This window comes from Bubalus bubalis, chromosome 9 (assembly GCF_019923935.1).
Source record: "Bubalus bubalis isolate 160015118507 breed Murrah chromosome 9, NDDB_SH_1, whole genome shotgun sequence".
NCBI classification, from domain to species: Eukaryota; Metazoa; Chordata; class Mammalia; order Artiodactyla; family Bovidae; genus Bubalus; species Bubalus bubalis.
This window is the reverse complement of record NC_059165.1, coordinates 85,683,437-85,704,098: the sequence shown is the minus strand read 5'-3', so window position 1 is coordinate 85,704,098 and position 20,662 is coordinate 85,683,437. Positions and strand designations below refer to the sequence as shown.

At 41.7% G+C, this 20,662-nt stretch overlaps 1 protein-coding gene across 1 annotated transcript in view; it reads left to right on the top strand.

The window, feature by feature from the left end:
• The first annotated feature begins 11,854 nt into the window (after positions 1–11,854).
• FBN2 (fibrillin 2) overlaps positions 11,855–20,662 on the top strand; it is a 225,342-nt gene continuing 216,534 nt past the window's right edge. The window contains exons 1-3 of the mRNA XM_045166621.1: positions 11,855–12,850; positions 13,668–13,750; positions 19,128–19,226. Of these exons, the coding sequence (XP_045022556.1) occupies positions 12,597–12,850; positions 13,668–13,750; positions 19,128–19,226 (436 nt within the window). The 5' untranslated portion in view covers positions 11,855–12,596. The remainder of the gene's footprint in view (positions 12,851–13,667; positions 13,751–19,127; positions 19,227–20,662) is intronic.

The following is a 20,662-nucleotide window of genomic DNA, read 5'->3' as shown; positions in this document are numbered from 1 at the left end:
CACACAGTCGGACACGACTGAAGCGACTTAGCAGCAGCAGCAGCAGCAACAGTAAGAAAATCCATGTACAAGAAGGCAAATGACAAAGGAAGCATTTGACACAAAAATAAAACATAAAACTAGATAAAAATTAAAACAAAATATATTGTTTTGACACCAAATATAAAAGGGATATATTTACACAAAGATGATCAGATTTGATTTTTAATCATACCAAACAATATGTTAAATACACAGGAAGCATCGAGAGCTATAACATACAGATTATATGGAAAAAGAAGATACAATAGACAAATATGTTGTAGTAATAAAAAGAAATCTCAAGTGAAAAATATATTACAAAGACTAAACCCAAACAAATGTCAGATAGAGTTCTATTTTATAAATACAAGGTATATAATTACAAGGAAACTAGAACTGCCATAATTAAATTCATTTATAATAAGAGATGAAACACAAGCTGCAGAATAAGAAATGGATAGAAACACAGTATTAGCAGTAGATTTTACCTTGCTTCTGTAGGCTTATGACTGACTGACTACACATCAAAATAAGCATACAGAGAATTTTAATAATATAATTATGCTCCAGCTAACTGATATGCCTCAAACTATAATATGAAAGGTTATATATCTTCTTTTCATGGAAAATTTAACATTTCTTTTCAAGGAAAATTTTCAAAATCAGAGCTGTATAAAGGACACAGATGATTTTCAAATATATACACAAATACATGAAAAAGAGACCATGATCCATGAATATATATACACTAAAATAAAACTAGAAATTAGTAATCATAAATAGAAAAAAACCCTAGCCACAGAAAACTGTATGCTTTTATTTTAAACACTTCAAATTCAGAATGAAAAATGAGGAAAATTTATAAAATACAGATAAAGAATACAAAAAATTTAGGGATTACCTGAAGTTGAGAATGCATGGTTTTACACATTTATGCTATTAAAAGGGAGTCTAAATAAGCAAATTAAGCATTGGACTAAAAAATCTGAGTAAGGATTACAGAATTAAATCATGTATTGTTTTGAAGGAAAACATAAGGAATAAGATTAAATAATGATTAAAGCAGAAATTTCTGTATTTAAGAAACAGAAAATGAGGAAAAGTGATAAAACCTAGAGTGTGGATAAAGTTTTGTCTATCGGGAAGGGAGAAAACATGGAGACAAGGGCAGATGAAAAAGGTTCTAAGGAGCAAGTCTGTAGTATTTTAAAATATCTTTTCATTATGAAAACCTTCAAATATACACAAAATTAGAGAGAGAAATATAATAAACACGCATGTATCCAATAATCACACTGTCTTGATTACAGTAGTTAATTCTTGAAGTCGGATATTGTGAATCCTCTATGCTTCAGTATTATTTAGGATATTCTGGGTCCTTTCCTTATTTGTATAATCTTTCAAATCAGTTTGTCAATATCTATGAAATAACTTGCTGGTATTTTAATTGGCATTGTATTGAATCTGTAAATCAAGTCGAGAACTGACGCCTTAACAAGTTTGAGTCTTTTTATCCATAAACAAACAATATCTCTCCATTTATTTAGACCTTCTTTCTTCAGAATTGTGTGGAGAAGGAAATGGCAATCCACTACAGTATTCTTGCCTGAGAATCCCATAGATGGAGGAGCCTGGTGGGCTACAGTCCCCAGGGTTGCTAAGAGTTGGACACAACTGAGCGACTTCACTTCACTTTCTTCAGAATTGTGTAGTTTCTCTCACATGTATAGATCTTGTACATATTTTGTTATCAGTTCAGTTCAGTCACTCAGTCATGTCCGACTCTTTGCGAGCCCATGAATTGCAGCACGCCAAGCTTCCCTGTCCATCACCAACTCCCGGGGTTCACCCAAACTCATGTGCATTGAGTTGGTGATGCCATCCAGCCATCTCATCCTCTGTCGTCCCCTTCTCTTCCTGCCCCCATTCGCTCCCAACATCAGGGTCTTTTCCAATGAGTCAACTTTTTGCATGAGGTGGCCAAAGTATTGGAGTTTCAGCCTCAGCATCAGTCCTTTCAATGAACACCCAGGACTGGTCTCCTTTAGGATGGACTGGTTGGATCTGTGTGCAGTTGAAGGGACTCACGAGAGTCTACTCCAACACCACAGTTCAAAAGCATCAATTCTTCGGCACTCAGCTTTTTTCACAGTCCAACTCTCTCATCCATACATGACCACTGGAAAAACCACAGCCTTGACTAGACGGACCTTTGATGGCAAAGTGATGTCTCTGCTTTTTAATATGCTATCTAGGTGGTCATAACTTTCCTTCCAAGGAGTTTAAGTGTCCTTTAATTTCATGGCTGCAATCACCATCTGCAGTGATTTTGGAGCCCAAAAAAATAAAGTCTGACACTATTTCCACTGTTTCCCCATCTACTTGCTATGAAGTGATGGGACTAGATGCCATGATCTAAGTTTTCTGAATGTTGAATTTTAAGCCAACTTTTTCACTCTCCTCTTTCACTTTCATCAAGAGGCTTTTTAGTTCCTTTTCACTTTCTTCCATAAGGGTGGTGTCATCTGCATATCTGAGGTTATTGATATTTCTCCCAGCAATCTTGATTCCAGCTTGTGCTTCTTCCAGCCCAGCGTTTCTCATGATGTACTCTGCATATAAGTTAAATAAGCAGGGTGACAACATACAGCCTTGACAGACTCCTTTTCCTATTTGGAACCAGTCTGTTGTTCCATGTCCAGTTCTAACTGTTGCTTCCTGACCTGCACATAGGTTTCTCAAGAGGTGGGGCAGGTGGTCTGTTATTCCCATCTCTTGAAGAATTTTCCACAGTTTATTATGATCCACACAGTCAAAAGCTTTGGCATAGTCAATAAAGTAGAAATAGATGTTTATCTGGAACTCTCTTGCTTTTTCCATGATCCAGAGGATGTTGGCAATTTGCTCTCTGATTCCTCTGCCTTTCCTAAAAGCAGCTTGAACATCTGGAAGTTCATGGTTCACATATTGCTGAAGCCTGGCTTAGAGAATTTTGAGCATTACTTTACTAGCGTGTGAGATGAGTGCAATTGTGCAGTAGTTTGAGCATTCTTTGGCATTGCCTTTCTTTGGGATTAAAATGAAAACTGACCTTTTCCAGTCCTGTGGCCACTGCTGAGTTTTCCAAATTTGCTGGCATATTGAGTGCAGCACTTTCACAGCATCATCTTTCAGGATTTGAAATAGCTCAACTGGAATTCCATCACCTCCACTAGCTTTGTTCGTAGTGATGCTTTCTAAGGCCCAATTTGACTTCACATTCCAGGATGTCTGGCTCTAGGTGAGTGATCACACTATCATGATTATCTTGGTCATGAAGATCTTTTTTGTACAGTTCTGTGTATTCTTGCCATCTCTTCTTAATATCTTCTGCTTCTGTTAGGTCCATACCATTTCTGTCCTTTATCGAGCCCATCTTTGCATGAAATGTTCCCCTGGTATCTCTAATTTTCTTGAAGAGATCTCTAGTCTTTCCCATTCTGTTGTTTTCCTCTATTTCTTTGTATTGATCGCTGAGGAAGGCTTTCTTATCTCTCCGTGCTATTCTTTGGAACTCTGCATTCAAATGGGAATATCTTTCCTTTTCTCCTTTGCTTTTCACTTCTCTTCCTTTCACTGCTATTTGTAAGGCCTCTCCAGACAGCCATTTTGCTTTCTTGCATTTCTTTTCCATGGGGTTGGTCTTGGTCCCTGTCTCCTGTACAATGTCACGAACCTCCGTGCATAGTTCCTCTGGCACTCTATCAGATCTAGTCCCTTAAATCTATTTCTCACTTCCACTGTATAATCATAAGGGATTTGATTTAGGTCATACCTGAATGGTCTAGTGGTTTTCCCTACTTTCTTCAATTTAAGTCTGAATTTGGCAATAAGGAATTCATGATCTGAGCCACAGTCAGCTCCCGGTCTTATTTTTGCTGACTGTATAGAGCTTCTCCATCTTTGGGTACAAAGAATATAATCAATCTGATTTCGGTGTTGACCATCTGGTGATGTCCATGTATAGAGTCTTCTCTTGTGTTGTTGGAAGAGGGTGTTTGCTATGACTGATGCGTTCTCTTGGCAAAACTCTATTAGCCTTTGCCCTCCTTCCTTCCGTATTCCAAAGCCAAATTTGCCTGTTACTCCAGGTGTTTCTTGACTTCCTACTTTTGCATTCCAGTCCCCTCTAATGAAAAGGACATCTTTTTTGGGTGTTAATTCTAAAAGGTTTTGTAGGTCTTCATAGAACCATTCAACTTCAGCTTCTTCAGCGTTACTGGTTGGGGCACAGGCTTGGATCACTGTGATATTGAATGGTTTGCCTTGGAAATGAACAGAGATGATTCTGCCGTTTTTGAGATTGCATCCAAGTACTGAATTTTGGACTCTTCTGTTGACCATGATGGTTACTCCATTTTGTCTAAGGGATTCCTGCCCACAGTAGTAGATATAATGGTCATCTGAGTTAAATTCACCCATTCCAGTCCATTTTAGTTCGCTGATTCCTAGAATGTCGATGTTCACTCTTGCCATTTCTTGTTTGACCACTTCCAATTTGCCTTGATTCATGAACCTAACATTCCAGGTTCCTTTGCAGTATCGCTCTTTAGAGCATCAGACCTTGGTTCTATCACCAGTAACATCCACAACTGGGTATTGTTTTTCTTTGGCTCCTTCCCTTCATTCTTCCTGGAGTCATTTCTCCACTGATCTCCTATAGCATATTGGGCACCTACCGACCTGGGGAGTTCCTCTTTCAGTATTCTATCATTTTGCCTTTTCAAACTGTTCATGGGGTTCTCAAGGCAAGAATACTGAAGTGGTTTGCCATTCCCTTCTCCAGTGGACCACATTCTGTCAGACCTGTCCACCATGACCTACCCATCTTGGGTGGCCCCACGTGGCATGGCTGAGTTTCACTGAGTTAGACAAGGCTATGGTTCCTGTGATCAAATTGGCTAGTTTTCTGTGATTATGGTTTCAGTGTGTCTGCCCTCTGATGCCCTTTTTGCCAATAGTTTATTGATGTATAGGAAAGCAAATCAATTTGTCTATATTGACCCTGTATCCTGCAAACTATAATTATGTGTTAGTTTCAGGAATTTTTTGTTGGTTTTTTGGAATCTTCTAGATAGACTATTATATCATCTGCAACTAAGGACAGTTTTATTTCTCCCTTCCCTATGTGTATAGCTTTAATTTCCTTCTCTTATCTTATTCCAGTACAATACTGAGCAGGAGTGGTAAGAGGGGACATCCTCTCTCTGCTGGAGAGAACTACGTTTTGCTTCCTTCATCTGACATCTTGATTCCCCCTTCCTTTCTGAAAAATACCGTCACTGGGGATAGAATTCTGCACTGACAACTTTTTTTCAGCACTTGAGAAAGGTGTGCCACTTCCTTCTTGCTTCCATGGTTTCTAATGAGTAATCTGCAGTCATTTCAATTGTTTTCTTCTCTGAGTATGGTGTCATTTCTCTTGCTGCTTTGTCTTTAATTTTCATAGGTTTGTCTATGAGGAATTTCAATGTGAATTCCTTTGGGTTTATAGTGTTTGAGATTCACTCAGTCTCTTGAATCTGTATGTTTATGTCTTCTTCTGCTGCTGCTACTGCTCCTGCTAAGTTGCTTCAGTTGTGTCCAACTCTGTGTGACCCCATAGATGGCAGCCCACCAGGCTCCCCTGTCCCTGGGATTCTCCAGGCAAGAACACTGGAGTGGGTTGCCATTTCCTTCTCCAATGCATGAAAGTGAAAAGTGAAAGGGAAGTCGCTCAGTCATGTCTGACTCTTCGTGACCCCCTGGACTGCACCCTACCAGGCTCCTCCGTCCATGGGATTTTCCAGGCAAGAGTACTGGAGTGGGGCGCCATCGCCTTCTCCGACGTCTTCTGCTAAATTTGGCAAATATTCAGTCATTGTTTCTTCAAGTAGTTTTTTTTAGCAGCACTGCTTCTGTTTGAGATTCTGATAAATAAATGTTAAATATTTTTGTTATAGTCTCACAGGTCCCTGCAACTCTGGTTGTTTGTTTTTTCAATCTAGTTTCTCTTTTTGTTCAGTTTGGGTAATTTATATTATTTCATCTTCAAGTTCCTCGATTCTTTCTTCTGTCCTCTCCATTTTTCTGTCAAATGTATCAAGCTTTTAAATTTCAATTACTGTATTTTTTACTTCTAAAATTTCCAGTTAGTTCTTGATTATATGTTTTATTACTTTGTTGAGGCTTTCTTTCTTTTCTTTTTCTTTTGTTTCAAGTATGTTCACAGATACTCTTTGAAATACTTTTATCATGTCTGCTTTAAAGGCATGGTCCAATAATTTTAACACCTGCATCATCTCAGTGTTGGTGAGTATTACTTTTCTTTTCTCATTGAGATTTTCTTGGTTCTTGGTATGAGGAATAATTTTCTCACAAATCCTGGGCATTTTGGGTGTTATAAGACTTTGGATCCTATGTAAGTCATGTCTTAGCAGCCTCTTCCAATACTGCATGGGTTTGGGGGTTAAAAGAGAAAGGTGTTGCCTTGTTACTACTAAATGACAGTAAACATTCACATTCTGCCTCTGTTTACACAATTGAAGTGTGAGGAGCATTTTGTTACTGTTGAGCAGAGGTGGGAGTACTAGCTTCCCACTAAATTTCAGCTATACCACCTTGGCTGGGAGGGAGAGACATGCTTCATTAGTGCTCCCCATGTAGCTTCCCTTAGCTTCCCATGGGGATGGGCAATGATAGGAGTCCTGTCTACTAGGACTCCTCTCATACCATCCTAGCAGAAGGGGCTCTTCACTACTGTTAGGTGGCAATGGAAGTCCAGGTTCTCTACTGGCACTCTGGGGGTGGCTCCATGGGGGATGCAGTGGTCCATTACCTGGTCTTGTCTGACACTCTTTCCTCTTCTCTGACACCTCTCTGATACCTTCTCTCTTACTCTGAGGAGGGACACCTTGTTACAGCCTGGGATGGACGAAGTTTAACATGTTCACTGGCCTTTGCTGGTTGGGGGTGACTGCATTTTTTTTCTATGATGTTGGCTGCTTATAAAGCAGTTATCATCTACAAGTTTTCTGTTGGCTAGTATGCCCCTTTCCTGTCCTTTGGTTAAAGACTGCAGGGTTTTTTGGAGGCTTTTGTGGAGTCTGTGCCAGTTGGTATTTCCAGGTTGCCACCTATTCCGGCACTCAGTCCACAATGTATGAAGCAAAACAAAACGAAAAAAAAAACAAACCTCAAGGGACACTCATTTCTATGTTGTGACTCAGGTCCCTGGCCAGTCTGCCATTTTCTCTACACCATTCAGAGTCCCCTTATTCTCTTTTCTATACATAATGTCTAGTATGTCAGCTAAGGATATTTAGCAAAAGGAATAGAAAAAAGTTGATCTACTTCATCTTTTTCCTATAGTATTTAAGAAAAATCCCAGGCATCATATCATTTCACCCATAAAGAATTTAGTCAGTATTGGAAAACATTATTTAAAAATATAGCCATGATATCATTTTCACACTTCCTAAAATTAAAAATAATTGAAAATATACTAGCTAATAATCAACTTTCACCCAGACCTCTGCAGATTGCCTCAAAATCTCATTTACACCTGTGTTCAAATAACTAACCCAGATAAGGTGCAATTGTTGGATCAAAAGCGTTCTCCTCCCTTTTCTCTACTCATATCATTTATTTGAAAAAAAAAAAAAAAAAAAAACTGGTTCTGTGGTATTCCCTACATTCTAGACCTGGTTGACTACATTCTTGAGGTATCATTTAATGTGTTTTACTATATCCTCCATAGTTCTTAGAAACTGGTGAAAGTGAAAGTAGAAGTCGCTTAGTCGTGTCCAACTCTTTGCCTAGATCCCATGGCCTATACAGTCCATGGAATTCTCTAGGCCAGAATACTGGAGTGGCTAGCCTTTCCTTTCTCCAGAGGATCTTTCAAACACAGATATTGACCTCAGGGCTCCCACATTGCAGGCAGATTCTTTACCGGCTGAGCCACAAGGGAAGCCTAGAAACTGGTAGTTAAACATAAAGTTATGATTACATTTAGGTTCAATTGTTTTTTACAAAGATATCCCATAGGCAGTTCTGTGTGCCTCCAGTTGTACCACTTAAGCAGACACATAATATCTGATTATCATAATTTTCAGAAGTTGGCAATAATCAGTAGGTTCTGGGGGGTAATAGCTTGAATTACTCATTAAAAAGTTCCCCACTGACTTCACCTAATGCAAGGGCTCTCAAATAAATTGCTATTTTGGACCAGAGAATACTTTGTTATCAGGGACCATCCTATAAATTATAGGATATTTAGTGGGATCCCTGGTACTCTCAACACTCTTGTCCTGTACACACCATCTTATTGGTATATTAGACAATAAAAAATGTCTCCAGATATCGCCAAATGTATCCCAGAGAGAAAATGGCCCCCAGTTGAGAACTCTGACTTAACAGTTTTAGCAAACATTAATAACTATTGCCTGGATTATTATTTCATTAAAGTTTGCAAAGTTGTGATTTTTTAAAAATTCTATCATGCCTGTGTTTACAATTTTTTTAAAAGAAATTCTCTCTTAGACTATCCAGCAAAGGCAGAATAAGTGCTTGATTATTTTATCGATCGATGTTTCTAGAATAAGCTGTTCTCTAACAATCTCCAAAGTGACCAACTAACCTTTGTTTGGAGTATCATTTGTAATTCTTGAACATTTATACATCTCATATGTTTCAATCCTTTGCAGTAATTTTTCTTTTTGATGTTTTTTCCCACCTTTGGTCAGTGGAATCTTTTTCAAGTTAGGTCCAGTTTCCTTTCAACATAACCCTAAATTGTTTGTAATTTCCTTGCTTTCAAATATGACAAAACAGATAGTCCAGATTCATTTTACGTGGTTCTTGCCCCAGACCTGAAATCAGCCACCTACTCAAGAAACCCTCATTCCTTTTCCTGGGAAATGGTACTTAGGGACCATGATCTGGGCACAATAGGTGTTTATTGTTATTGGGTTGTCACTACAGGTCTTTCAATGCATGGGACTAGGAAATGCGTATTTTTGAATAATAAAGGTAAGTTCTGATTATATATATTGGCATTTTAACTAAATTTAACCTAGTGTTTTTACTTTTATATTTAATCTCTTTTCTCTTTTGCTGAAATCATGCTTTCTAATATCTTTCTCCCTCTTTCTCGTTTCCCCCTTTCAATCTCTCTCTCACATTACCATTATGAAATAGAATTTCAAACTTCTTTGTGCTCATTTCATCCTTAGGTTATATCTTACTGAAGATGTAAAGTTCAAACATTGTATTTAAATGTAACTTTAAATAAGTATTCTCCCCATTCTTGTGGAGAACCGCATTATGCCACTAATAAAATATATACATGGCTCCAAAGTTAGAACTATAAAACAAGGCATATTGGAAAGATCTAGGTTCCACCATTATTTAATCCTTCGTATCCTCTTCCTTCTCTAAGATAACTAATTTTATTAGATTTGGTGTTTACTTCTAGTTTATAAAAAATGCACACATACATACATGCACATGTGTACCTCAGAAAGGTAGCCAACAGTATGCAATAGCCTGCACCTGACATTAAAATTTTTTATTGTACTAAAATATACATATGAAACTTATTTTAGCCATATTTAAGTATACAATTCAGTGGCAATAAGTACATTCACAATGTTGTGCAATCATTATCACATTATTAATTTTCAGAACATTGTCATCATCTTATATGGAAACTATACCTATTAAATAATGATTCTTCATTCCCTTCTCCCACCTCAGTCCTTGGTAACCTTTATTATCCTTTCTGTCTCAATTGATTTGCCTAATCAATCTGCACTTTTGTTTTTTGTTGGATTGTATATTCTAGGGGTCACTCATAGGCGTTTAGAGTGATCCTCATTCATTTTTTACAGCTGTATAGTATTCTACTGAATAGATTAAACTATATTCAACCAGTTCCTTATGGATGGGAACTTTGTATTTCTAATCTTTTGCCATTATAAATAGTGTTTCAATGAGCAGACTACAGCATTCACCAGTTCATTTTTTGCACGTTTATCTTTTAAATACATTTCTAAATGTGGAATTGGCAAGTCTAAGGATAAATGCATATGCAATTTTAAAACATTTGGATTTGATATGATAGACACAAATAAACCACAGAACTATGTAAGTATTAAGTAGAAACCCATTTAACGGGGTTAAATGTTTAGAAAGTATGATTAAAACTGCTATAACCCAAGAGATACTTTATTTAGTTGTTTTAGTTAAAATGAATTTGTTTGAAGGACAGCGCATGATGAATCCTCTATTGCTGTCTTTAAGTTCTTTTGATTTGAATAGATTGGTGTTGTGTCTACTTTTTCTTATGCCTTATGAGAACACTGTAAGAAGGGATACTACCTTAAAACTCTTTGCCTGACTACATTGGGGGAAAAAAGGAAGGGGTTATGCCAATTCTCAGAGAATTTTGGCTGCCGAATAGTACATCTGGGCAATTTGGGCCAGGAAAAAAAATGTTTACGTACAAAAATCTTTAAAGTAAGTTTCTCTAGGCCTGACTAATCCAGACTTTGCTCTCTCGTACTGTTTCCTAAACCATACTTGGATGGCCAGTCCCAGTTTTCAGGGATGTTTGATTTTTAATTATGAAATGCTGACAGACGAATGGAGCGTCACATAAATATCATGAAAGCGGAGCCACAAAGGAAGACCTCAAAATCGGGTGAGCATAGAGGCAGGTCTACAGGTCCAGAGGGCAAGTGACCAGCCAGTCTGGATGCATCAATTGTTAGAGTTTAATCATTAATCAAGAGTCCAAACAGGGAACCAGGGATATGCCCCAAGACTCATTTACCCACCATGCCTGTTCCCCCTAAACACATTTCAGGGGCTCTAACTTGTCTCTGGCTGCAAACTCACGCAGAGTCCTGGCAGGGCTCAACCCGGAGCACACCTCCAGCACGGACTCCCCAGGACCGCGGCGCCTGCAAGCTGCCGAGGTCCCCCCGCGGCAGCTCGAGCTCCCTCTTGGAGGCGGAGGGCGCCTTTCAATCCGGAAACGCCCAGCCCCTCTGCGGGTTCCGCAGACTGACGCCGCTCCCGGTGGGGAGGTGGGGGTAGGAGGGCGATGGGGAGAGCTCGGCCTCCTCCTCGGATTGAGGTTGCAGCCAACTCCCGCGCCAGTCTATTCCTGCTTGACCGAGACTCCTTCAACTCTGGGCCTGGGTCCGGGTCCCTAAAGGAGGACCCGTTCTCATCCTCAACCTTGTGGCCTCTGCCCGGCGGGGAAGTTCAGCTGCGGGTCTAGCCAAGCCAGGCGCATTTAGAGACCCTCGTCCCTGGTCCGTGGCCCGCCGAAGGCGGAGGAGAAGGGAAGGGGCTGCCTCCTTTCCCAAATCCGGTCCCTAACCGCCCCCTCCCCCGTCGTCTGCTCGCTTTGTACAGGCAGTCAAAACAGAGCTAGCGGCCAATTGAGGGGGACGGGAAGCAAAGCCGACTAGCGCCTCGCCCCCTCCTCCCGGGCCCCCCGGCCCTCCCTCCCCTTTCCCACTTCTCTCCTCGCCCTAACCTCGCCCCCATCCCCCGCTCATTTCCTCTCGCACCCAAGCTCGCCAATCTCTCTTTCCAAGCCCCCTTTCCAAACCCTGACCTGCCTCTCCGGCTCGCCCCCTACTCCCTCTCCCCAATCTCAGTCCTCTCCCCTCCCTCCCCCCTTCCTTCCTCTTCCCCTCCCCCAGCCCTTGGCTCCCCTTGTTCCTCCCCACCCGGTCGCCCCCTTACTCTGTCTCCGCCCACTCTGCGCCAGCCCCTCGGTCAGGGCTGCGCCCCACGTGTGGACGGCGGCGCTCCAGCCCCCACTGACAGCCGCCGCCCGCCGGCCCGCCCAGCGCCCTGCCGGGCCTCAAAACCCCCGCGCCGCGCCCTCGCCTGCCGCATCTTCCCCGGCGTCCAGTCTCCCGCCCTCTCTCGCACCGGCGGCTCGCCCTGGCCCCGCGCACCTCCGCCCGGCTCTTTAGCCGCCGCCGGCGCGTCGCTGTCCCGGGGGACTCCGGGAGAGCCCCGAGAGGACCTTCCTCTTGTTTGTAGGGACAACTTTTGTTTGCTTTCCGGCTTCTTTCTGGTGACTTTTGCAGCTTCCAAGATCTGTGCCCGGAGCGCACGGGAATCCGCAGAGTCGCTGCGTTCAGGCCTTTTTTTTCCTTTTGAGGTCCGCTTTCTTTGTAACTTTACGCCGCGGCTGCTCGGGTTACTTTTGTAATTTCCCGCCCCCACCCGCTGGCGGTCCTGGAGTCGCTCGGGGCAGCGGCCCGGGGGATGCAACGTGGACCGAGCGGGGCTGCCGGCCGCTCTGCCGCCGCGCCTCGCCGCCCACTGCGCTAGAACCCGCACCCCGCTGGCAGCCAGGGGGCCGGCGCTAGGTCCCGGGCTCCCGCTAGAGCAGGGAGCCCGAACACACGCAAGTCTCCGGGGCCGACGAAGGGCTTGTTAGACCTGACTTTTTTCGGGCCGCGCAGATTTTGTCTTTGAGCGCTCCCTCTCAGCGGACCAAGGTCCGCGCGCCCGTAGCGCGCGCGATGGGGAGACGGCGGCGGCTGTGTCCCCAGCCCTACTTCGTGTGGCTGGGCTGCGTGGCGCTTTGGGCGCAGTGCACGGCCGGCCAGCCCCAGCCCCCGCCGCCCAAGGCGCCCCGGCCCCAGCCGCCTCCGCAACAGGTCCGGCCCGCAGCGGCGGGCTCTGAAGGCGGGTTCGCGGTGCCCGAGTACCGGGAGGAGGGCGTCGCGGCCGCTAGCCGCGTCCGCAGGCGAGGACAACAGGACGTGCTCCGAGGGTAGGTGGACAGGCGACGCGGGGGCGGGTGGAGGGGAACCTCGGCTTGGCAGCTTTCCATCCCACTCCCTCCCAGAACCTAGTTCTGTGGCTACAGCCGGGGCCCCCTTCCACCAGTAGACCCCGAAGAGTCCAAGAAGCGCCTCCTCCTCTTCCTCCTGCTGGCAAAAAAAAAAAAAAAGCCCTCCCTCGGGGGTTTGTCGGCGGGTGAGTTGGAGGCCTCTGGGTGAGGATCGCTGAGCGCCTGCGGAGCCAGCTGTGCGGGAACAAGTCCCGAATGTCTGGCGGAAGGCGCGCCTGAGTCCGCCCCGCGCGGGGGCCGGTAGAGCCTGCCTGCTCCCCACCGTCGGGGGCGCAGCTCCGAGCCTTTTGTTTGAGGACGTGTGCGGGGCTTACTTACAGCTCCATCTAATCATCAGGCCCAGCGCTCCACCTTCTGACACGCCATCCTTGACATGTCGGGGCCAAAGTAACAGTCGATCAAGGAGGGATGGATTTGGGGACAAGGGCAAGGATTTTTGAAACGGAGCATTCCCTTTGTTCTCTACATCCGGAGGCTAGAATGGTAGCAAATTATATGTTTCCCTGTTTCTTTTCGCTCTTTTTTAAAGAGCAGCAACAGAGGGTAGATGAAAGGCAGTGTTTAGACGTTTCTGATCCTTCCCTATTTCAGTGTCTAGCCCATTTACTTCTACGTCTGAGGCCCAAGCCCCAGGAGTTTGACGTGTAGTTTTGGTCGTCCTGAAAGCTTAGGAAAACCTCTAATATATTACCACATCCCTCTCTTAAGTGTGTGTGACTTCACTTGTCTCTCGCAGGCCCAACGTATGCGGATCCAGGTTCCACTCCTACTGCTGCCCTGGATGGAAGACGCTCCCTGGAGGAAACCAGTGCATTGTCCGTGAGTGCTAGGCTGGGATCGCAGCTTGGGGTTGCCCGCTCGGCCCCATCCCAGGGCGGACCTTTTGCATTCTGTGGTTTGGACACATAGTTCCGTTTCTAATCCGGTGGCCACTAGTAATGATTAGGGGTGACCCCATTTGAATGGTGGGGAAGAAGCAGCCGGTTTGCATCAGTTTAGACTTCACTTCTAGACTGTTGAAGGGCAATAATGATAAAGGTTTCAGAGATAACTTGAAAGTTTTATCTTTCTATGTCTATTAATACAAACTCAAGGGAGAGCACAGCAATTCCCCAGATAACCCCAAACCACTTTTTCCTGAAAGTTCTCAGATAAGACCACAAGGTGATTATGTAAACGATCTGCCTTTTGACTCTGCAGGAGGTTTAGACCTTCTGAAGATAAGGCTTTCTTAGCCCTTGGTACAAAACCACTTTATTATCTCTGGTTTCATCTCAGCAGCCACATAACATAGATAGGAAAGGAGCCTTCTCAGAGATTTGGCGTTGACCCAGGTTAACAGAAGTTTTAAAAGAGAGAACTCTTCCACATGGCTTGACTTTTAAGACATTTACATTTAGGATTTCCAGACCCCAGATCTCATAAAGTACAGTAGATTTCCAAAGTGTGAGCCTTAGAACTTCAGAAGTTTTGCGTGTCTGACCTTTCATGTTTTGATTATTTTATTCCATTTCCAAAGTATGCAGCCAGTTCTCCACGTTTTAATTGGAGAAGTCATTAGTTAGCAACTTCGCTGTGGTGGACTATGGGATGTCTTATTTCACATGCCTGTGAAATTGTGAGTTAAAGTGTGACTGGCCTTTTCTTGTGTATTTATATAGCACAGCCACATTTGTCTTCTTGGGAGGAGAGCCAGGTATGGTAGACAGCACGTTTATTTAGAGCCAATCTTGACTTTAGATTGACCTTGATGTTTTCCAGGAGAAGATAATGATGCCATATGAACAGAGAAAAAGAGCAAGCCACACTAACCAAGGGATAATAAGGATGTAGTGGCATCTCTGACTCTATAGTTATTGGTTTTGTGGTTCAGATAGACTCTTAATGTTATTTCTGTGCAGTTTTTTAAAAGGCATGACATCTTAAGTGTTGTGAATATTAGCTTCTCATTTTTTCTACCCTAAAAGTCTCACAATATCCGGTAATGAGGCAAAAATAGGAAGCAACAACTGTGTTCTTTAGGGTGATTCATAAATATATTAAATAAACCCTCCGATTATAAGCCTTTCCTTTTATTAAAAGGAATGGGAGGGTATTGGATTCTTTTCCCTCCAGCACACAAGTCATATATGGCAGGCATTTGTGGAGGGTGCATTTACTTTTCAGATCAGTAGGGCGTTACCGTGCCTGCTTTAAACTTATGTGGCTCCTAGAATCCTGAAGCAGCTAACGTCACTCACCACACACCTGCCATACTAGCCGGGAGTGACTTAGGCACTGCGGAAAGTCTGACTCACGGAATGTAATGAATGTGGCTGCCATTATTGAGTTGGAGAGCAGCCGAGGAGAAAGGACTGGTTTATGGTACGTGTTGAAAATCTGTAAAGTCAGATTTTATTGGATCAGTGTGGAATGGGAATTCCAGAGAACAGAGCCTTCTAGAATATTTGCAGTAGGAAAAAAAATATGTATGTGTATATATATATATATATTCCTCTGAGTGTCAGCTTTAAATACTTGAGTGTCAGCTTTAAATACTTTTGGTCTTTGAGTAACATTGTGCCCTCTAACTATATAGAAGATCAGCTTTGGAAATCTCAAAGTAACAGTGAATATTGTAGCCCTCATTTCTACAACTTAGGGTATTTGGATGCTTATGAAATACATTGGAATGTAGAAGTACCATAACTCTATAAAAACATAACTTTGAAATGATCTTTATATCTCCAAGAAACATTTATAGCACTTGTGTCAAGAGATATCTACAAAAATATTTATTAGCACATGTAAATGATAATTCAAATACCCAAGACTAAAACAGTGTGCAAAAGAGAGGGAGAATGTAATGCACTTATATTCTCTTGGGTGGGTCTCATCTAAATTTTAGCATAATATTTTGCATTGAATTCAGTACTTCATTTATTTTGATATTGACAACTAAAGTATAATAACTGAAAGTATATAGAGATAATAACTGAATTGAAAACAAAGTCAAAATTAGGAATTTTCACTCCATGAAATTCTGCCATTTGCAGCAATGTGAATGGACCTACAGAATATTATGCTTTGTGAAATGTCTGACATAAAAAGACGAATACTTTATGATATCACTTCTATGTGGAATAGAAAAAATAATACAAATAAATGTATGTGCAAAATACAAACAGACTCACAGATACAGAAAACATGGTTGGCTTCCCTGGTAACTCAGTGGTAAAAAAAATCTGCCTGCAGTGCAGGAGATGCAGGTTCGATCCCTGGATAGGGAAGATCCTCTGAAGTAGGAAATGGCAACCCACTCCAGTATTCTTGCCTGTAAAATCCCATGAAGAGCAGAGCCTGGCGGGCTACAGTCTATAGGGTCGCAAAGAGTTGGGCACTGACACACACACATATAGCACAGTGGTTACAAAGGGGAGATGAGGTGAAGGGGCAAATTACGAACTATTATGTGTGAAATAAAAAACAAGGATATATTATACAGCAAAGGGAATTGTAGTCATTCTCTTGTAATAACATAATGGATAATGGAGTATAATCTGCAAAAATACTGAACCACTGTGCTATACGCCTGAAACTAGTATAATATTGGTAATCAATTAGATTTCAGTTGAAAAAAAGAATTTTCATCCCATGACTTTCTTATGATAACAAATTATTTATTATATTTATTGACTTTCCACCATTTAGCAGAAGAAAAGCTCCAAGGGGACTTACAAAAAGAGAATAAGTAAAACACAAATAGAAAAGGAGGACCAAAGATTAATTTCCTCATATATTTGTACATCAACATTTTTTCTTTATAGAAAAATATTAAAATGATCAACTCCTAGAATTTTATCTGGTTGGCCTTGACCAGGCTTCATGAGAAGATATTAAAATAAAAATATATTTCTCAAACTACTGGAAACCTAATGCATTTTGAGTTGAGTCTGTGTTTTGTTGTTATTGTTCTTGATTATGGCCTGCGAAAATCACTGAAGTACTTCCAAACTTCCAAATATTTGTTTCCAAAACGATGAAATTGACTTACTTTCCATTTGTGTTTTTTTTTTTTTAAAAAACTCTTGTTAGGACATGAAGCAATGGAAAAGTTTGCTTATTAATTTTTCGTTGTTGTTGTTGTGAAATTATGCTATGAAGAGCATGTTGATCAGTGGAAAAATAGTGGGAAGGGGTTGGCCCCGAACCATACCGTTTGAGACCTGAAGAGACATCAGGACATTCCAATATAATCCCTTTGTTTTATTTTACCAATGAGAGCACTAAACCCAGAGAAGCTGTGGGTTTTCTCCAAGCTTGCACTGGGTCAGTGGCAGAGTGGGAGCTCAACCTCAGACCTGTTGCATAGTACCATTCGTTTACTATCGACTTTTGACTTGAGTCTTCTCCCAGCATCACTGAAATCCCAACACCCAGGTCCTCTCTACCTCCCTCTCTGGTATTTCTGGGCCTCATTTTTTTCCCCCCAATTGTGGTAGGGACAAATACTTAGATGAGATATACTATAGTTTGATATGAGTGTGAAGAGAAAGAGCCTAAGCATTCTGCTTTTCATGGGTTCACAGATGTAGAGGGTAGACCTGCGGCCATGATAGGGATGTGTCTGAAGATGACCAGTCTCCAGTCCATCAGACCTTCTTTGGGTTTAGGACCCGGGAAGGGGCACTTGGTATATAACCTAAGCCTAAACTAAATGTCTTTTGAGCAAACTCTGAGAGATAGTGAAGGATAGACTTGGTATATAACCTAAGCCTAAACTAAATGTCTTTTGAGCAAACTCTGAGAGATAGTGAAGGATAGGGAAGACTGGCGTGCTGTAGTCCGTGGCATCACAAAGAGTCAGACATGACTTAGCAACTGAACAACAACAAAACTAAATGTCTCCTTGCTGAGAATGAGGGGGCTTTGAGATAAAACAGTATTTTACTAAACTTTTGTCATTGGAAAGTTATTGGTGATCAGAAAGTCCAGTATACTTTAAGAATAGTCAACTCCATAGCAGGAGCCATGTTCATGCCTAAAATCGTTTTTTACTTTTACACTGTGATCTATGACATCCTCATTGTACTAATGGAGATGCAGGCCGTATTATGTGGGTGTCAAAGGCAATTTGGAGAAGCAAAACAATTACCGAGTTAGTTCACTTCTATAAAACACACCCTTTACATTATGTATTGAGGGGGTCTCATATCTCTTGGAAGACTGTGAGACTCCTCGCTAGCAGAAGATAGGTACCCACATTTACATACATATGCACGGCTAGTTTCAGGACATTCCCATGCTCTCCTCTTCCTGTCTTCATCCAGCCACTCATGGAGCATTAAAACACTTGCCTAATGCTTTGCCGAGAGACAATTTAGTTGTGGGTATAGAGATAAATCAGCTCCTAAATGAAACTGACTCTGTATGGGAGAGACTTCGCATCTGAAGGCTACTGATTTTGAGGATCTGTGGTATGTGCTGTGTCAGTGAGCCTAACATTCTTTGCTCTGATGACCCTCATACCTTCGAGGTCACAGCTGCAGGAGGCTTTGACTCTCCCTTCATCAAAATGTCTCAGCAGCTTTTCTGAGCAGCAGGAATAGGCTAGGTGGTGGAGGTAATACAGGAGAAGAACGGCTGGAGGAAGGAGAAAGAGAATTATTAAGGGGAACAAAGATTGATGATGGGGCAGGTCAGATACCAGCCGGGAAGGAATGTGTATGGAACCCCTGGGGCTTGGCCAAGTTGTTAGACCGTGGAGTCTCCAGCTCAGCCAATTTCACTTTCTCTGTCTCCTGTGAAGGTCCTTTACATAGTGGGCTGTGTTTTCTGAGGGTACCCAGGACCTCTGGGTTTCCTTAACTCTCCTCGCTTCCTAGGATTAAGACTCTTCTCATGGTGAATTCTGAATATAAGCCCTCTGCCTTGAATGGAAAAGATGACCCATACTGATAAAGAGTTGAACAATTAAGATTATGGAAATTAAAATAGCTTTATTTATGTGCACTTTATCATAAGAATACTTAAGAGACTCATTCACTTGTCTACAATGGTTACTTTTGTTGCATATCTTCAATTAGGCATTATATATAGCATGCATTTTTATATCTTAGTTTTTCAGCTTTATTGTTTTTAACTATAGCTTCCTTGGTTTGTAGTCAGTGGTTTATTACCTTATTGTTCACACGCTTCCCTGTTGTGTATTCCACAGCAATTTGTAGAAATAGTTGCGGAGATGGATTTTGTTCCCGTCCTAACATGTGTACTTGTTCCAGCGGTCAAATATCACCAACCTGTGGATCAAAATCAAGTACGTTTTTCATATGTGACTTTATTTACTGAATTATCTGTAAGTTATCTTTTGAATAAATGGTAAATGTCCTTTTCAATGAGGCTGTGGACCCATGATTATTTTCTGCGCTAACTAGGTCAGTACTAATCTTTGGAGTAAAAATCTTTGGTGGCTTAGCTGTTGCCACCAACAACTAGGGGCTCTTGGGGTGGTGATGAAGAAAAACGATTTCGTACCGGTCCAGAAGATATGCGTTTACCGAGTAAAAGAGCCTGGATTTAGTGAGAAGTAATTCTTTGTAATAGCTGGAATTTACTGTGTTTTTACCAGTGCTTATTATAGGTACTAAGTGTTTGACTATATCATTGTATTTAATTAAGCCTCACATGAATACAATGAGATACTATTATTACCCTATTGTCAGAGAAGGAGATTGAGGCACACATAAATTTTAACTCACCGAAAGTAAGACAGGTTTGAATCTGGGGATTCTGATGCCCAAGTCCGTAGACTCAAATCCTCAGCTTTATTTACTGCCTTTGCTTAACTCCTGTGTCTCATATACTATTTCGTGGGTTAACTAAAGGGGAAGGAGAAGAGCACTGAGATGATAACAGATACTCATTGTGTACTGAGCAGGTGTTCTACATACATTAACTTATTTTGCTTTACACAGACAACAGCTCTGTAAGATCTCTGTAACAGTGGACTAAAATCGTGCTTTACATGACCTAAGGAGGAATTGTTGGGTCTTTAAGGTCCAAGATTAATCTTTTAGGACAGTATTTAAGGTAATGTTTTATAGCCAAGTAGAAGCAGTTATTATTTATGTAATTGCTCAGTAATTAATAAATCTTTATCTGCCTCAAACTAATATGAAGTTGTTACATTTTTAACAGTTCTTTCTATAAATTTTTCCTAAGTAATAGATAATCTGTCTGATTGAGGAATATAAGATTGAAGATTCATACAACAGATATCATTGTCTCATGATGAAACTTCTGATTAACACTCTAGTTTCATTTTCTTTTAAAATATCATGTAATTGTCTAAACCTTTCAAAACCCAGAATTATGGGTTTTGAAGGGAATTATGTAGAATTCCTCAAGACTTTCTTGACCACCCTGAATACCGTTTCCTCCACTACTTTCCTGTCCTTCCCTCTGACTGCCTAGAAGATACCATTCCCCATATCTTCATTATTCTCTTCTCTTAGTTTTCTCAAATACACCCTCAGCAAAACGCCCAATCCTGGAGAAACGTTTTTACAATTCAGTTTTTTAATTCCTCTAGCGGGACAGCTGAAGAATCATTGGTTGACCTTCAGTTTGTGGTATACAATTTAATAGGAGAATCCCTGAATCATTTGGCATTGAGTAATACTGACTGCTTTTCCATCAGAAACTTTTTTCTCCTCTCTAGTCCTCATAGTGCTCCAACTTCACAAAGCATTT